Here is an 11,764-nt window from a genome sequence, read left to right as displayed (position 1 = left end):
CGAGGCCATCTTGAAGAAATTTTCAGTGAGATCAGACAAGGAAATAGTTTCACACCTGCTTAGTGACCATCATCCCCACACTACTGAATCAGTTGCCAGGTTTTTAACAAAGGCACTTGGATCAAGAGTGAAACCTTTGTGTAAATTTTAGTCAATTGGTTTTAACATAATCTGTATTTTACCACTCTTTATATGCCATTAAAGGTTTTGTATTTGTATTTGTATTGTAATTACATCTTACCCATGCCTTCAGACTAGTTAAGAATAGGCTCTTGGATCTTGATTTTCATAATTTGACTCGTGCTGCCAAGACAACCTGTTCTCCGACTACATTATTAATCCCATGCGAGCGAGGAATTATGGCAGCATATCTTCGTCTGCTGATTAATCCCACCCAGAGGAGAGCCTTGGCTACTGCAAGATGTAATGTGCTGCCATCAGCTCTGCTGAAAGGAAGATTTAAGAATATAGAACGTTCTAAAAGAGTTTGTTCATGTGATAGGACTACGGTTGAAACACTTGACCATTCTTTGTTTTTATGCTCTAAATACAATAAGATACGCATGAAATACATGAATTCCATTTTCTTGCAATGTTCTCAGTGGCATGAGTGTTATAAGATACCCAATCTCCTGAACAACTCTGATGTGCTCTTTTGTGAAACTGTTGCAAATTTTATACTGGAAATTAGTAATTTTAGCAATTTTAACTGTATTTCTTAACCTTGTTTTGTTTTAAAATTTTGTCCTGTTTTATATGCCAATAAAGGCTCGTGCGTTGTTGTTGACTCACCATCTCCTGGAAGTATACCTGATCCCCAGACTACAGTTCTCATGCAGAAAATGGAGATTCTGCTCTATGGTATTATACCCCACTGAGGTCCTGCTCCTTCCCAAATCCCACCTTGCCCAAGATCCATCCCAAGATCTCCATGAATTTCCCAACTCAGCGTTTTAGCTCTGTAATAAGATGAAGGGGACACCTAATGTTCCATGAGAGAGGAATTGTAGGCTGACCATTTTTCCCCCCAGAACAGTCTGTAGTCAGTTTCATGTCGCCAGTTTAAAGCTGACTCAACCTTCTCTCTTTCCAAGATTGGTAAAATGAGTACCCAGCTTGCTGGGGTTGAAGTGTATGACAATGACAAACAACCCTGTGGATCAGTAATACTTCCATGCTTGAACAGAGGATATCTTTACCTTTATCTTTTTACCCTTGTCTTGGATCCTTCTAAGAGGGATGCTGCAAGTTTTGCCATAAATATGTTTGACTATTGAACTTTGCACCTCGAGAGGTATTGGAAGGACATGAACCAATCACCCTGTGTGGTTAGTGCTGAACAGCCACTAATGTCTGTTGAAAAGGTTTGGATCAGGTTTTTGCAAAACCAAGAATGTATAAACAGGCTGCCGATTCTAAGCAACTGGCAGCCATTAGTGTCGCTCAAGGCTATTGAAATGGACACAAAAGGATAGAATGTAATTAACCTTTACCATTTATTTATAACTAATACATACAGTTTGAGACTAATTTAATTGTCTGTTAAAACAATTGCTGGCGGAGTTGAAAAGTTATGCAGCAAAGATGGGTAATAGAACTCAAACAGGCTGAGTGATAATGCAAAACTGCCAAAAGCCAACTATGATGTACTGTGTAGTTAGGAAGGAAAACAGTAAAGCAACAGGCCCAACAGTCAAACTGATTATTGATACTTGTGAACAGGATATGAGCCAAACTATTTGGAGTTTCAGGATTTCTAGTTCTCAACTCAGCTACACTACTGCTTTCAGCTGACAGGATTGTCTAAAAGCAGATTTAAATCTATGATCAATTAATATATAATTTTAATGAAGGCATTCACACAATAAGCTTTCTGGTTTATTGGACTGTGCCAAGAGTTTGAGAACCTGTGTGGTGGAGTAGTTAATATGCCAGACTATGACCAGGTTGAAACCCATACTCTGCCAGGAATCTCACAGGTAGCCCCATACAAAGCCCAAGGCATAAGGAGTTGGCTTCACTGACGTACCACCCTTCCACCTCCAGAGGGCTTTCAGGTGGTGCAGGAAGACAGAAAAAGAAACCTCCCCAGCCACCTGGGGCAAAATGGACTCATGCCATCATTTTGGGTGGTGTAAGTCCGGGGCACCAGTGCAAAAGCCCAGGTGGGAACTGACTATGGCCCAGTATGCCCTCACTGTGCCAATGGGGCCAGCAGTGGTGTGGGAATGCTAACACAGTAATCAGTACCATCATGTCCAGTTGTCCCAGAGGGCTGCAGCATCTGCTCACTGATGTTTTCATCCCTCCACCAAGGTAAGAGCCCTGGAGAGGGCAAGTCCACCAGCGTGAGCCTGCGCTGCAGCCAGAGGGTGTTTTGCTCCCCATCACTTTGGATGGGACTGTAAGTAAGATTGTGCCAGTTACATTGTCTCATTCACAACAGCCTTGTGAGATTGTTATAGCTGTGAAATAGTATGCAATCTCACCATGAGATCCTTAGAAGCAGAGAGTTAAGAAAAAGTAAATTTTTTAAAAAAGTATTAATTACAAAATGGCTCTTTTCTTAGTAATCATTATTTTGAATGCTTCATGAACTTGTTTGTTCCTCAGGGTGTAGATGAAAGGGTTCATAAATGGTGTCACCACACAATAGAAGACAGACACAATCTTATCGGTGTCACGGATGTCCTTCTCTGAAGGCCTAACATACATATACAAGACTGAGCCATAATATATGGACACAACAATAAGATGGGCACTGCAGGTGGAAAATGCTTTTTGCCTTCCTTTAGCAGATGGCATCCTCAATATGGTAACAATAATGTTAACATAAGATAGCACTATCAAAGAGAAGCAACCCAACCCCATTGAAGAGATGCACATAAAGAAAATCAGTTCAATGAACGACTTGTTCCTACATGGAAGAATCAGCACTGGAGCTAGATCACAGAAGAAATGGTTGATTCTATTAGGTCCACAGAATGGCAGCCTACAGAGCATAATTACTGGAAATAAGGGTGCAAGCAACCCACCAACCCAGCACCCAGTGGTAAAATATCTGCAAACTCTAGCATTCATTAGAGTGGTGTAATTCAGAGGTTTACAGATGGCTAAGTAGCGGTCATAAGCCATGAGTACCAGCAAGAAGTTTTCGGTCAGTCCCAGGAAGAGGTTGAAGTAAAGCTGCGTGAAGCAACCCACAATGCTGATGATCTTTTTCTCTTTTAAGAAGTCCGCCAGCATTTTGGGAATGGTGTTGGTCATATGTCCAATCTCAATCAAGGCCAAGTGGCTGAGGAATAAGTACATGGGGGTGTGAAGCTGCTGGTGGAGTTGAACAATAGTGATGATCATCATGTTTCCATAAATGGTCACGATGTAGGTCAGCAGGAAGAGAGTGAGGAGAAAAACCTGGACTTCTGGAGGGTTAGAGAAACCCATAAGAATGAATTCATGTATAGAAGACTGGTTTTCTGATAGCATTCCTGTATTTTATGAAATTAAAATGTAGAGAAAATGGGGAATTGGGTAGGTTATTGATTAATAATTTAAGCAAGCCCTATACAGCTGTTCCAACAAGAAGGCTGAATGCTAATTCTGGAAACTAATAGTCTATAGTACAGCATTCAAAAAGAGATTATAAATTTCACCACAACATTTTAATGCAATAAAACCAAATCTACCAAGAAATGGTGAGAGTGTGAATTCAATACATGTAATCAAAAAGCCACTTTTGTAAATCAATGAAATATAAAATTTGAAACATGATGTACTGAAAGATTGAGGGTCAATTCAATCAATATGAATGACAATGTATTGTCGAAGGCTTTCATGGCCAGAATCACTGGGGTGCTGTGCTGGGATCTCATTTCATACAATTTTGATGGAATCCTGGCAGGACAAATTTATGAGTAAAATCTGAACTACAGCTGAACTGCAGTTGGAAGAAAATTATTGCTGTTCAGCTTTAATCATCTCTCACACTTCAGAAGTTTTTGGAGCTTGTAAACAGCTTAACATAGATGCTGTAGTAATGCAATCTTCAAATGTATGTATATCTTCAAACTTCAAAGAGTTGGAATACCCTGGTGAAAGTTTACAGTCTGCAGGATGCAGACGCTGTGAGATAGTGTTGATGCGTTATCCATGTCCAGCATCTTTTCCCACTAACTTTGGAACATTATATTAATAATTAGTTAATATTAGTAAATCAAACATTAATATTGAAATCCTAACTCCATACCACACTACACCATTTCAAATACCGGTAGGTTACTTCTATTAATTTATGTTACTGAATTTGATATTTTGTCCATCTTTTAAAGCAACTTGCTGAAATACTTTCACACCTTAAGAGTAATACAAAGAACCTGTAGAATGGAGATTGCAGTCTCTATGGGAGGGCTACTCGGTCTAATGATGTTTGTGATTTTAACAGAGCACAAGGTGGATTTAACAGAGCAAAGCCAGCACTGCTTGGGCACTGCACTGCCCCCAACTCAGGACTTTTCCATAGTGCAAGAAGCCGAAATGTAAGAAAAAAATCCTTCAAAAATCCCCCATGGGGAAAGCATGAAAAATGTGGCATACCTCCAAGGCTGGCATTTGGGATGGGCAGGCAGTGGAAGCCAATTAAAGTCAGGCACTGTGAAGTTCTGCACCTCCTGCCAATCTCCCTATTTGCCTTCTTGGTGGGCGTAACTGCCACTTATGCCAGAAGAAGACAAAGACGAAGAAGAGGAAGAAGACGAAGAAGAGTTGGATTTATATCCCCCCTTTCTCTTCTGTAAGAAGACTCAAAGGGGCTTACAAACTTCTTTCCCTTCCCTCCTCACAACAAACACCCTGTGAGGTAGGTGGGGCTGAGAGACTTCAGAAGAACTCCGAGGTCACCCAGCTGGCGTGTGTGGGAGTGCACAGGCTAATCTGAATCCCCCAGATAAGACTCCACAGCTCAAGTGGCAGAACAGGGAATCAAACCCAGTTCCTTTAGATTAGAGTACGCCTGCTCTTAACCACTACACCTCTACACCACTGCTGCTGAGACAGCAAGTTTATTGATGTGTGTCTGCACTGCCTCTGTGGCTGTTATATCCCCTCCAATCTGGATTGGGCTGTCCATGTGATAATTTATAAGGTGATCATTTTTATCTACGTGCATGAGAATTTGACAATAATTCTGCTGCGGTCATTTTCCCCTACTGTTTCTGCAGTACCAATTTTTTTTTGTTTTAAATTCAGACAGTTTGCTCTATGCACATGGTGACACTATGCTCAAAGGTCTTTCAATTGTGTGAGGCTAACTCTTAAAAATAGCTCCCATGCACCTGTAAGTACATATGGAGGAGTACAATGAAAAAAAAGAGAGACTACAAATACATTCTCTTCTACTTTTTGCCTTTATTTGACTTTACAGAAAATGTCCACGTTTTTAAAACTCAAACCTGAAATTTAGAGAGGTTTAAAGTGCTCACCCCTAATGAACATAGGATGGGCCTAAGCCATTTGAGGGTCTGAAATAGAAAAGTTGCATTCCTAAACTCAAATATCCTAAAGACATCTTCTTAGGAATAAGTCCCATTAAATAACATACTTACTTCTGAGGAGATCCGATTTGGTTTGCTCTGTTAAAGTCTTTTCACAAATGAAAACCTAGTTTTTTTCATCTTTAAACAGGATTACTAGTGCTCTTCATGAAGGTCTTCCTGCCACTGGTGGCTATGATGCTCAGCATCATGAGTCTGAGATTCATGAAAAGAGAAAGATCTTCAAGCTTGACTGGAACACTTGATGATTTCATGTGCTTTCAAGCTTAAGCTAATACTTCTATCGTCTTTTGTACAAACACATTTGTTTGATTGGAGACGGGTTATTGCAAGATTGGTCAGTTATCATTTTCCATTGGCCTTGAAATAAAGTATAAAAAAGGTATACTTCGGTTCTTGAAAAACGGACTACAATAATCTTCTCTCTCCATCTTCCATAGTGGCTTGCTTAAATTATCTATGCTACTTATACTAACTGTGTAGGAACCTGAAATAACATTTAATTTTAGAGAAGGAGGAGTACACATTTGCAGTAAGCAAAATGCAGTAGAAGCTGATTTGAAAAATGATTAAGAATTAAGAATTAAATTAAGAGAAGTATAAAGGAAGACAATTCCCATTCTAAAGACAGGCAATACATGTTCAAGTTTGAGATCCATTAATATTAATTGACATCAATTTTTTACGTTTCTGGAAAAAAAATTCTGTGAGATGAGAATGAAATTCTACTGCATGAAGCAGTGTTGATGTTCTTCTCCCTCCTAAGTATAAAATCTGTGCTTACAATACCACTTTTTTAAAATGTAGGAAATGTCCATAGAGATCACACGCTAACTCATGGGACCTAATTTATAGGACACTCATATATGTGTGTATGTATATATATGGATTACACATCAAGAGTTTTCCTTTTGGGATTATTATTGAAAGGGCCTGTGGAAATTCCTCTGGGAATGTTTAATTTAGTGTGAGATCACTTGGCATATTATCCATATTCCAAAGTGCCAGTATAACTGAAAGTAAATAAATTTGTTTTGTTGTCATTGTAAACCGCCCTGAGCCCTTCGGGGGAGGGCGGTCTATAAGTTTAACTATAAATAAAATAAAAATAAATAAATATGAATATCAATCAGAATAACCAATTAGCACTTGCTGTCCAAATCAAATCCAAAACCTTTATTAGGCATAAAATGCAGTCATGAAACATATGAACCTGATTGACAGAAGGTATTCATATGAAACACACCACAAAATGAAAATCTTCCACCCCTCTTATTTTTTTGGTCCTTCTCAAGCACATGTCCATGGTTCACAACTACTATCAGAACAACATTTCATCGTCTTATACAAACACTCAAATAATTGTTTGCTTTCTTTATAGCCACAGTCACCTAGGCTTTTTCTGCATGGGCCATATACGGCGCCCTGGGGACGGCAAAAACGCCATCCCCAGGGAGCCGTTTGCACAGGCGGCGCTGCTAAAACGAAGCAGTGCCGACCTGGCTCCCCTCCACCACCCCCAGGGCGGCGTCAGGCCACCTCCAAAAAAACATGCCTCCTGGAGGGAGGTTTTTGGAAAACAGTGCGTTCCCGCCGGCGCAGTGCGAACGGCACTGCCGGGAACACGCTGTTTTCTCCATCCCTCTCACACTCACCTCGTCACCTTCATCGCTCTACTGGACTGCTGAGACCCTCCCTCGCTGTCCTCCGACCCCTGGAGGTCAGAGGGCAGCGTGGGCGGGTCTTAGGAGTCCAGCAGGGTGACAAAGGCGACAAGGTGTGTGGGGGGGACGGGGAAGAGGCGGCTCCATGCGGAGCCGCCTCTCCCGCGCCGGCCTCTGCGGGGGCCGCTCGCACGCTTCTGTGCGAACAGTCCCCACCCCTCCACCGGCAGAATTCCTGCCAGTGCAGGGGCGCCCTTTCCACAGTGCAGAAAGGGCCCTAATTCCCCAGTGGGCACTCTTCATGAGTTGACAAAGGGTATTGTGAGATGCGGCATTGGAGGCTCCTGAGTGATCATTCTGAGAGACTTGCATATCCATCCAGAGGATACCTCGCCAGGACTGACCCAGAACTGAATGTCCTCAAGGTTTGAGACCTGAATGTCCTCAAGGTTTGAGACCTGAATGTCCTCAAGGTTTGAGTCCTCAAGGTCTCAAACAGATCATGATGGGCCCAAGACATGAAAGAGGTCACACATCAGATTTAATTTTTGCACTGAGTAACTGAGATAAATCCTGGTGTCAGGGTGAACGCTTTGATCGGAAGCATGGCATGATGCCCTGTCTGGACATACAGAGGATGCCTACCACCCTCTACACCTCTCTCTCTTACGTTCATGGTACATGTAGGGCAGGATGTCACAAGCTACCTTACTTGTCCCTTTTTAAAAGATATATGGAGAGCCATGACCATTTCACACCTCAAGTCATCTCACTTGCAGAGACATCTGCAGAAATGGTAACCCATCCTCTTTAATAATAGACCCTCATTCACATAGAGTTATTGGGGCTGGGTGCTCAAACACTGTTCCATTCACATGCTGCCATCATTTATTCCTACACTGAGATATTAAATTGTGCAGTTTTGTTCTTTCCCTTAGACATGGAGCAGAGTTTTCATACAAGAAGAACACAGTAAGACTGAAGTTACAATATTTTGCTTCAATTGAACTTTGGAACTGTGGTCCTGTTCCTATCATTGAAATCCTTTGATTGCAAATTTGACTATTTTCAGCTCACAATAAGCAGCTTTTCTCCATAGTTTCATTCACCTTTGTCTGGGTATCAGTTGTAACACAGGTACAACAGGAGAAAGACTTAATGCACCACCTAGTCCATTTTTGGATCATTTTGACCCAGTTTCCATGGTGGATGTTAACAAAATCCTGGGATTGGTGCAGATTACTACTCATACTCTGGATTTTTGCCCACCCTGGTATCTTAAATGTAAGGGCCACATCAACAAACCGTTAGTATCAATTATAAATCAGCCACTAACTCTAGACATTTTTCCCTGGTCACTTAAAGAAGGAATCATTCATCCACAACTGTAAAAACCATCCATGCAGAAAAATGATGGGGCCCTGTGAGTATCAATTGAGTGCTCATTCACATTATCGCAGAATAATGCACTTTCAAACTGCTTTCAGTGCCTTTGAAGCTATGAATGGCAACATCCACTTGCAAACAGTTGTGAAAGTGGTTTTGAACGCATTATTTTATGCAGCGAATGATGTGGGCTATCATCCAGTCTCTTATCTGGCCTTTCTGGTCAAAATGATTGGCAGAGCAGTTAGCAGATAAACTCTGGTCTTCTTAGATAAGTCATCTGCTCTAAACCATGTTCAGTCTTGCTTCATGTCAGGCTATGTGTAGGATTAATTTTAGCATATACTAGCAGAGTATTAGCAGAGTAGCGCAAAAGAGACAGATTCACAGTTGCTTTTATATAAATGAGTTTACTAACTATTAAGGAAGGTTACATGGAGAAAACAAGAAATGCCATACTTTTCTATAGCTCTAAACTAACTTTCATGCTGCTACCTCGTTTGGTTACATCATAGCCATACACATGGCATCTGCATCATGGTTGCATACTTAACTTTATAACTTCTGATTATGTGACCACTGGCATGTAAACAATGTCAGACTGTCCAACCAATAGCTTAATCAATAGACTGGCCATAAAACTGTGATCTCAGTAACTAGTTAATATATACACAGTTAACCATTTCATGATTGGAGTGTGACAGACTCTTGCAAAAATACCAACACTTTGGGACAGAGATAATCCTGCTAAGTTTAGTGGATTACTTCCACCTCTGTGTTGATGAAGACCATGCCTCTTTGTTGTTCTTATTGAATTTAACTGCAACCTTTGATACAGTGTATAGCCACATGGAGTCGGAAGTAAGTATCAGGGGATGTGTGCTGAACTGGTTCAAATCATTCCTCACAGACTGGACTCAAATGGTTGCTACTGGAAACTAATTATCATCAGTGTGGGACCTAACTTTTGGTATTCCACAACACACAATTCTATCCCTATGCCTTTCAATCTCTGTGTAAAGCCCTTAGGACAAATCATTCATAGCTTTGGAGTTGGTTGTCATCAATACATAGGAGATATCCAGCGCTATATATCCTTATCCAAGTTTCTTGGTAAAGTGGCAGAGGTCCGAAATCACTACTCTCAGTGATAAATTGGAAATGAGCAAAGTAACTGAAATGAAAGTCTGAATAGACAAGAAAAATGTTGGTTGGAAAGATGGCGATCTTGATCTGTACCTTATCTGTACCTTAACCTGATCATTGTCCAAGAAAGAAGTTTGGAACCAGTTGGCTATTTCATTCAATGTGCCATGGAAAGAAATGCATCTCACAGTGATATGTGTCTGAAGATGCCATCTATAGATGCAGGTGAAATGTTAGAAGCAAAAACTGTCAGCCCATGGCCACACAGCCTGAAAAAACCATAACCCCCAGCTCACCACACAACCCACAACACATCTTACCACAACAAAAAATGATTTTCTTATGGGATATTTACAGGCATTCCAAGATTGTCATAGGCTCATTCCGCACTTGCAGAATAATGCACTTTCAAACTGCTTTCAACAATCTTTGAAGCTGTGCGGAATGGCAAAATCCACTTGCAAACAGTTGTGAAAGTGGTTTGAAAATGCATTATTTTGCATGTGCGGAAGGGGCCTTGGATAATACAACAATATCATATTGGAGATTACAGCAATAACAATTAGCATTTAAATAGTGCTATCATGGTTCAAAGCTATTCATATTATCACGATAACATTCTTACAACAGTGCAAAGAAATGGGTCAGTTACTATCCCCGTTTCAAATTAGAAGGAAGATTGCTAGAGATAGTTGATGAGTTGGTGGCTAAAGGAAGATTTAATTTCCAGGATCACACCTCATTTTTTTCACTAGTAGCTTAGTATCCTCTGTTATTGAAATGCAGACAGATATTTCAATAAATGGAAAAGTCACATCATTCTCATCCATTGCTGGCATTTATTTCACACACACCCCTTTGTTATCCATATTCCAGCTTTAGATTGTTCTTTGAATAGTTGGCATGTCTGACAAAAATTGCCTTTATGGCATCTTTCACCTGCTGGTTCCTCAAAGTGAAGATGAATGGGCTCAGTAAAGGGGTCAGGATTGTATTGATCAAAGAAACCATCTTGTTAATGGAAGGGTTACTTCCTTATGGTCGTACATACATGAAGATGCAGCTGCCAAATCCAAGGCTGACAATGATGAAATGAGAGGAGCAGGTAGAGAATGCCTTGTGACGCCCTGGGGCAGATGGGATCTTGAGAATGGTTCTGACAATGTAGGTGTAGGACATCACTGTGAAAATCAAAGATCCCAACAGTGTGGCTGTGGAGGAGAAGAAGCTTGCCAGCTCCACCAGGCTGGTATCTGTACAAGCTAGCTTCATCAAGGCCACGCTGTCACAGAAAAAGTGGTCAATACTGTTGTCATGGCAGAAAGGGAGCTGTAAAACCAGGATGGTGGGGAGGATTGTAGCCACAAAGCCAGCAGTGCAAGATCCCACTACTAGCCACAGGCAAAGCTGAGTCGTCATAACTGACGCATAGCGCAGTGGGTTGCAAATGGCCAGGTACCGGTCAAACGCCATGACAGCCAACAGGACAAAGTCACTGCTCCCCAAGAAGAAAAAGAAATAGCACTGGGCCATGCAGCCTGAGTAGGAGATGGTTTTGTAACCTAGTAAAAGACTCACCAGGACTTTAGGCACTATCGAAGTTGTAATAAGGATCTCTAAGCAGGACAGGCTCCACAAGAAGAAGTACATGGGAGTGTGAAGGTGATGGTCATGAATGATCACAATGATGATCATGGTGTTCCCTGCTAAGGTGAGCAAGTAGGAAGCAAGGAGAAACATACCCAGGAAATGTTCCTGCTGGTGAAATTGAGGAAAACCAAGTAGGATGAATTCAGTGGTAAAAGATTTGTTCTCCATCATGGTTTCAGGAGTTCTCGCACTAATGTGGTCGAAATAATTCATAGCCCATCAGGAAGTACATGAGAAGAATAAAAATGTTAATGGATAGCAGCAAAACACTGAGGAACTAGGCTTAACAGTATTGTCAATATTATACCCAATGGTGAGGGAAATAATAAATGCAGGTGAATATTTCAACCCCGTGAGTATTTAACACAA

The 11,764-nt window shown here is 41.1% G+C and overlaps 2 protein-coding genes across 2 annotated transcripts; both read right to left on the bottom strand.

The window, feature by feature from the left end:
* Positions 1 to 2,513: 2,513 nt before the first annotated feature.
* Positions 2,514 to 5,718, bottom strand: LOC125444756 (olfactory receptor 6N1-like). Its single transcript, XM_048517400.1, has 2 exons — positions 5,601 to 5,718; positions 2,514 to 3,488 (listed from the first exon to the last, which is right to left on the bottom strand). Exon 2 carries the CDS (start codon positions 3,484 to 3,486, stop codon positions 2,548 to 2,550), a length of 939 nt encoding a protein of 312 aa, XP_048373357.1. The 5' UTR covers positions 3,487 to 3,488; positions 5,601 to 5,718; the 3' UTR covers positions 2,514 to 2,547.
* A 5,001-nt stretch (positions 5,719 to 10,719) lies between these two features.
* LOC125444763 (olfactory receptor 6M1-like) lies at positions 10,720 to 11,395 on the bottom strand. Its single transcript, XM_048517407.1, has one exon. It carries the CDS (start codon positions 11,393 to 11,395, stop codon positions 10,781 to 10,783), a length of 615 nt encoding a protein of 204 aa, XP_048373364.1. The 3' UTR covers positions 10,720 to 10,780.
* Positions 11,396 to 11,764: the final 369 nt, after the last annotated feature.

The sequence above is a fragment of the Sphaerodactylus townsendi genome, linkage group LG15 (genome assembly GCF_021028975.2).
Source record: "Sphaerodactylus townsendi isolate TG3544 linkage group LG15, MPM_Stown_v2.3, whole genome shotgun sequence".
NCBI classification, from domain to species: domain Eukaryota; kingdom Metazoa; phylum Chordata; class Lepidosauria; order Squamata; family Sphaerodactylidae; genus Sphaerodactylus; species Sphaerodactylus townsendi.
The sequence above is the reverse complement of the archived record's forward strand: the minus strand, read 5'-3'. Positions and strand labels throughout refer to the sequence as shown.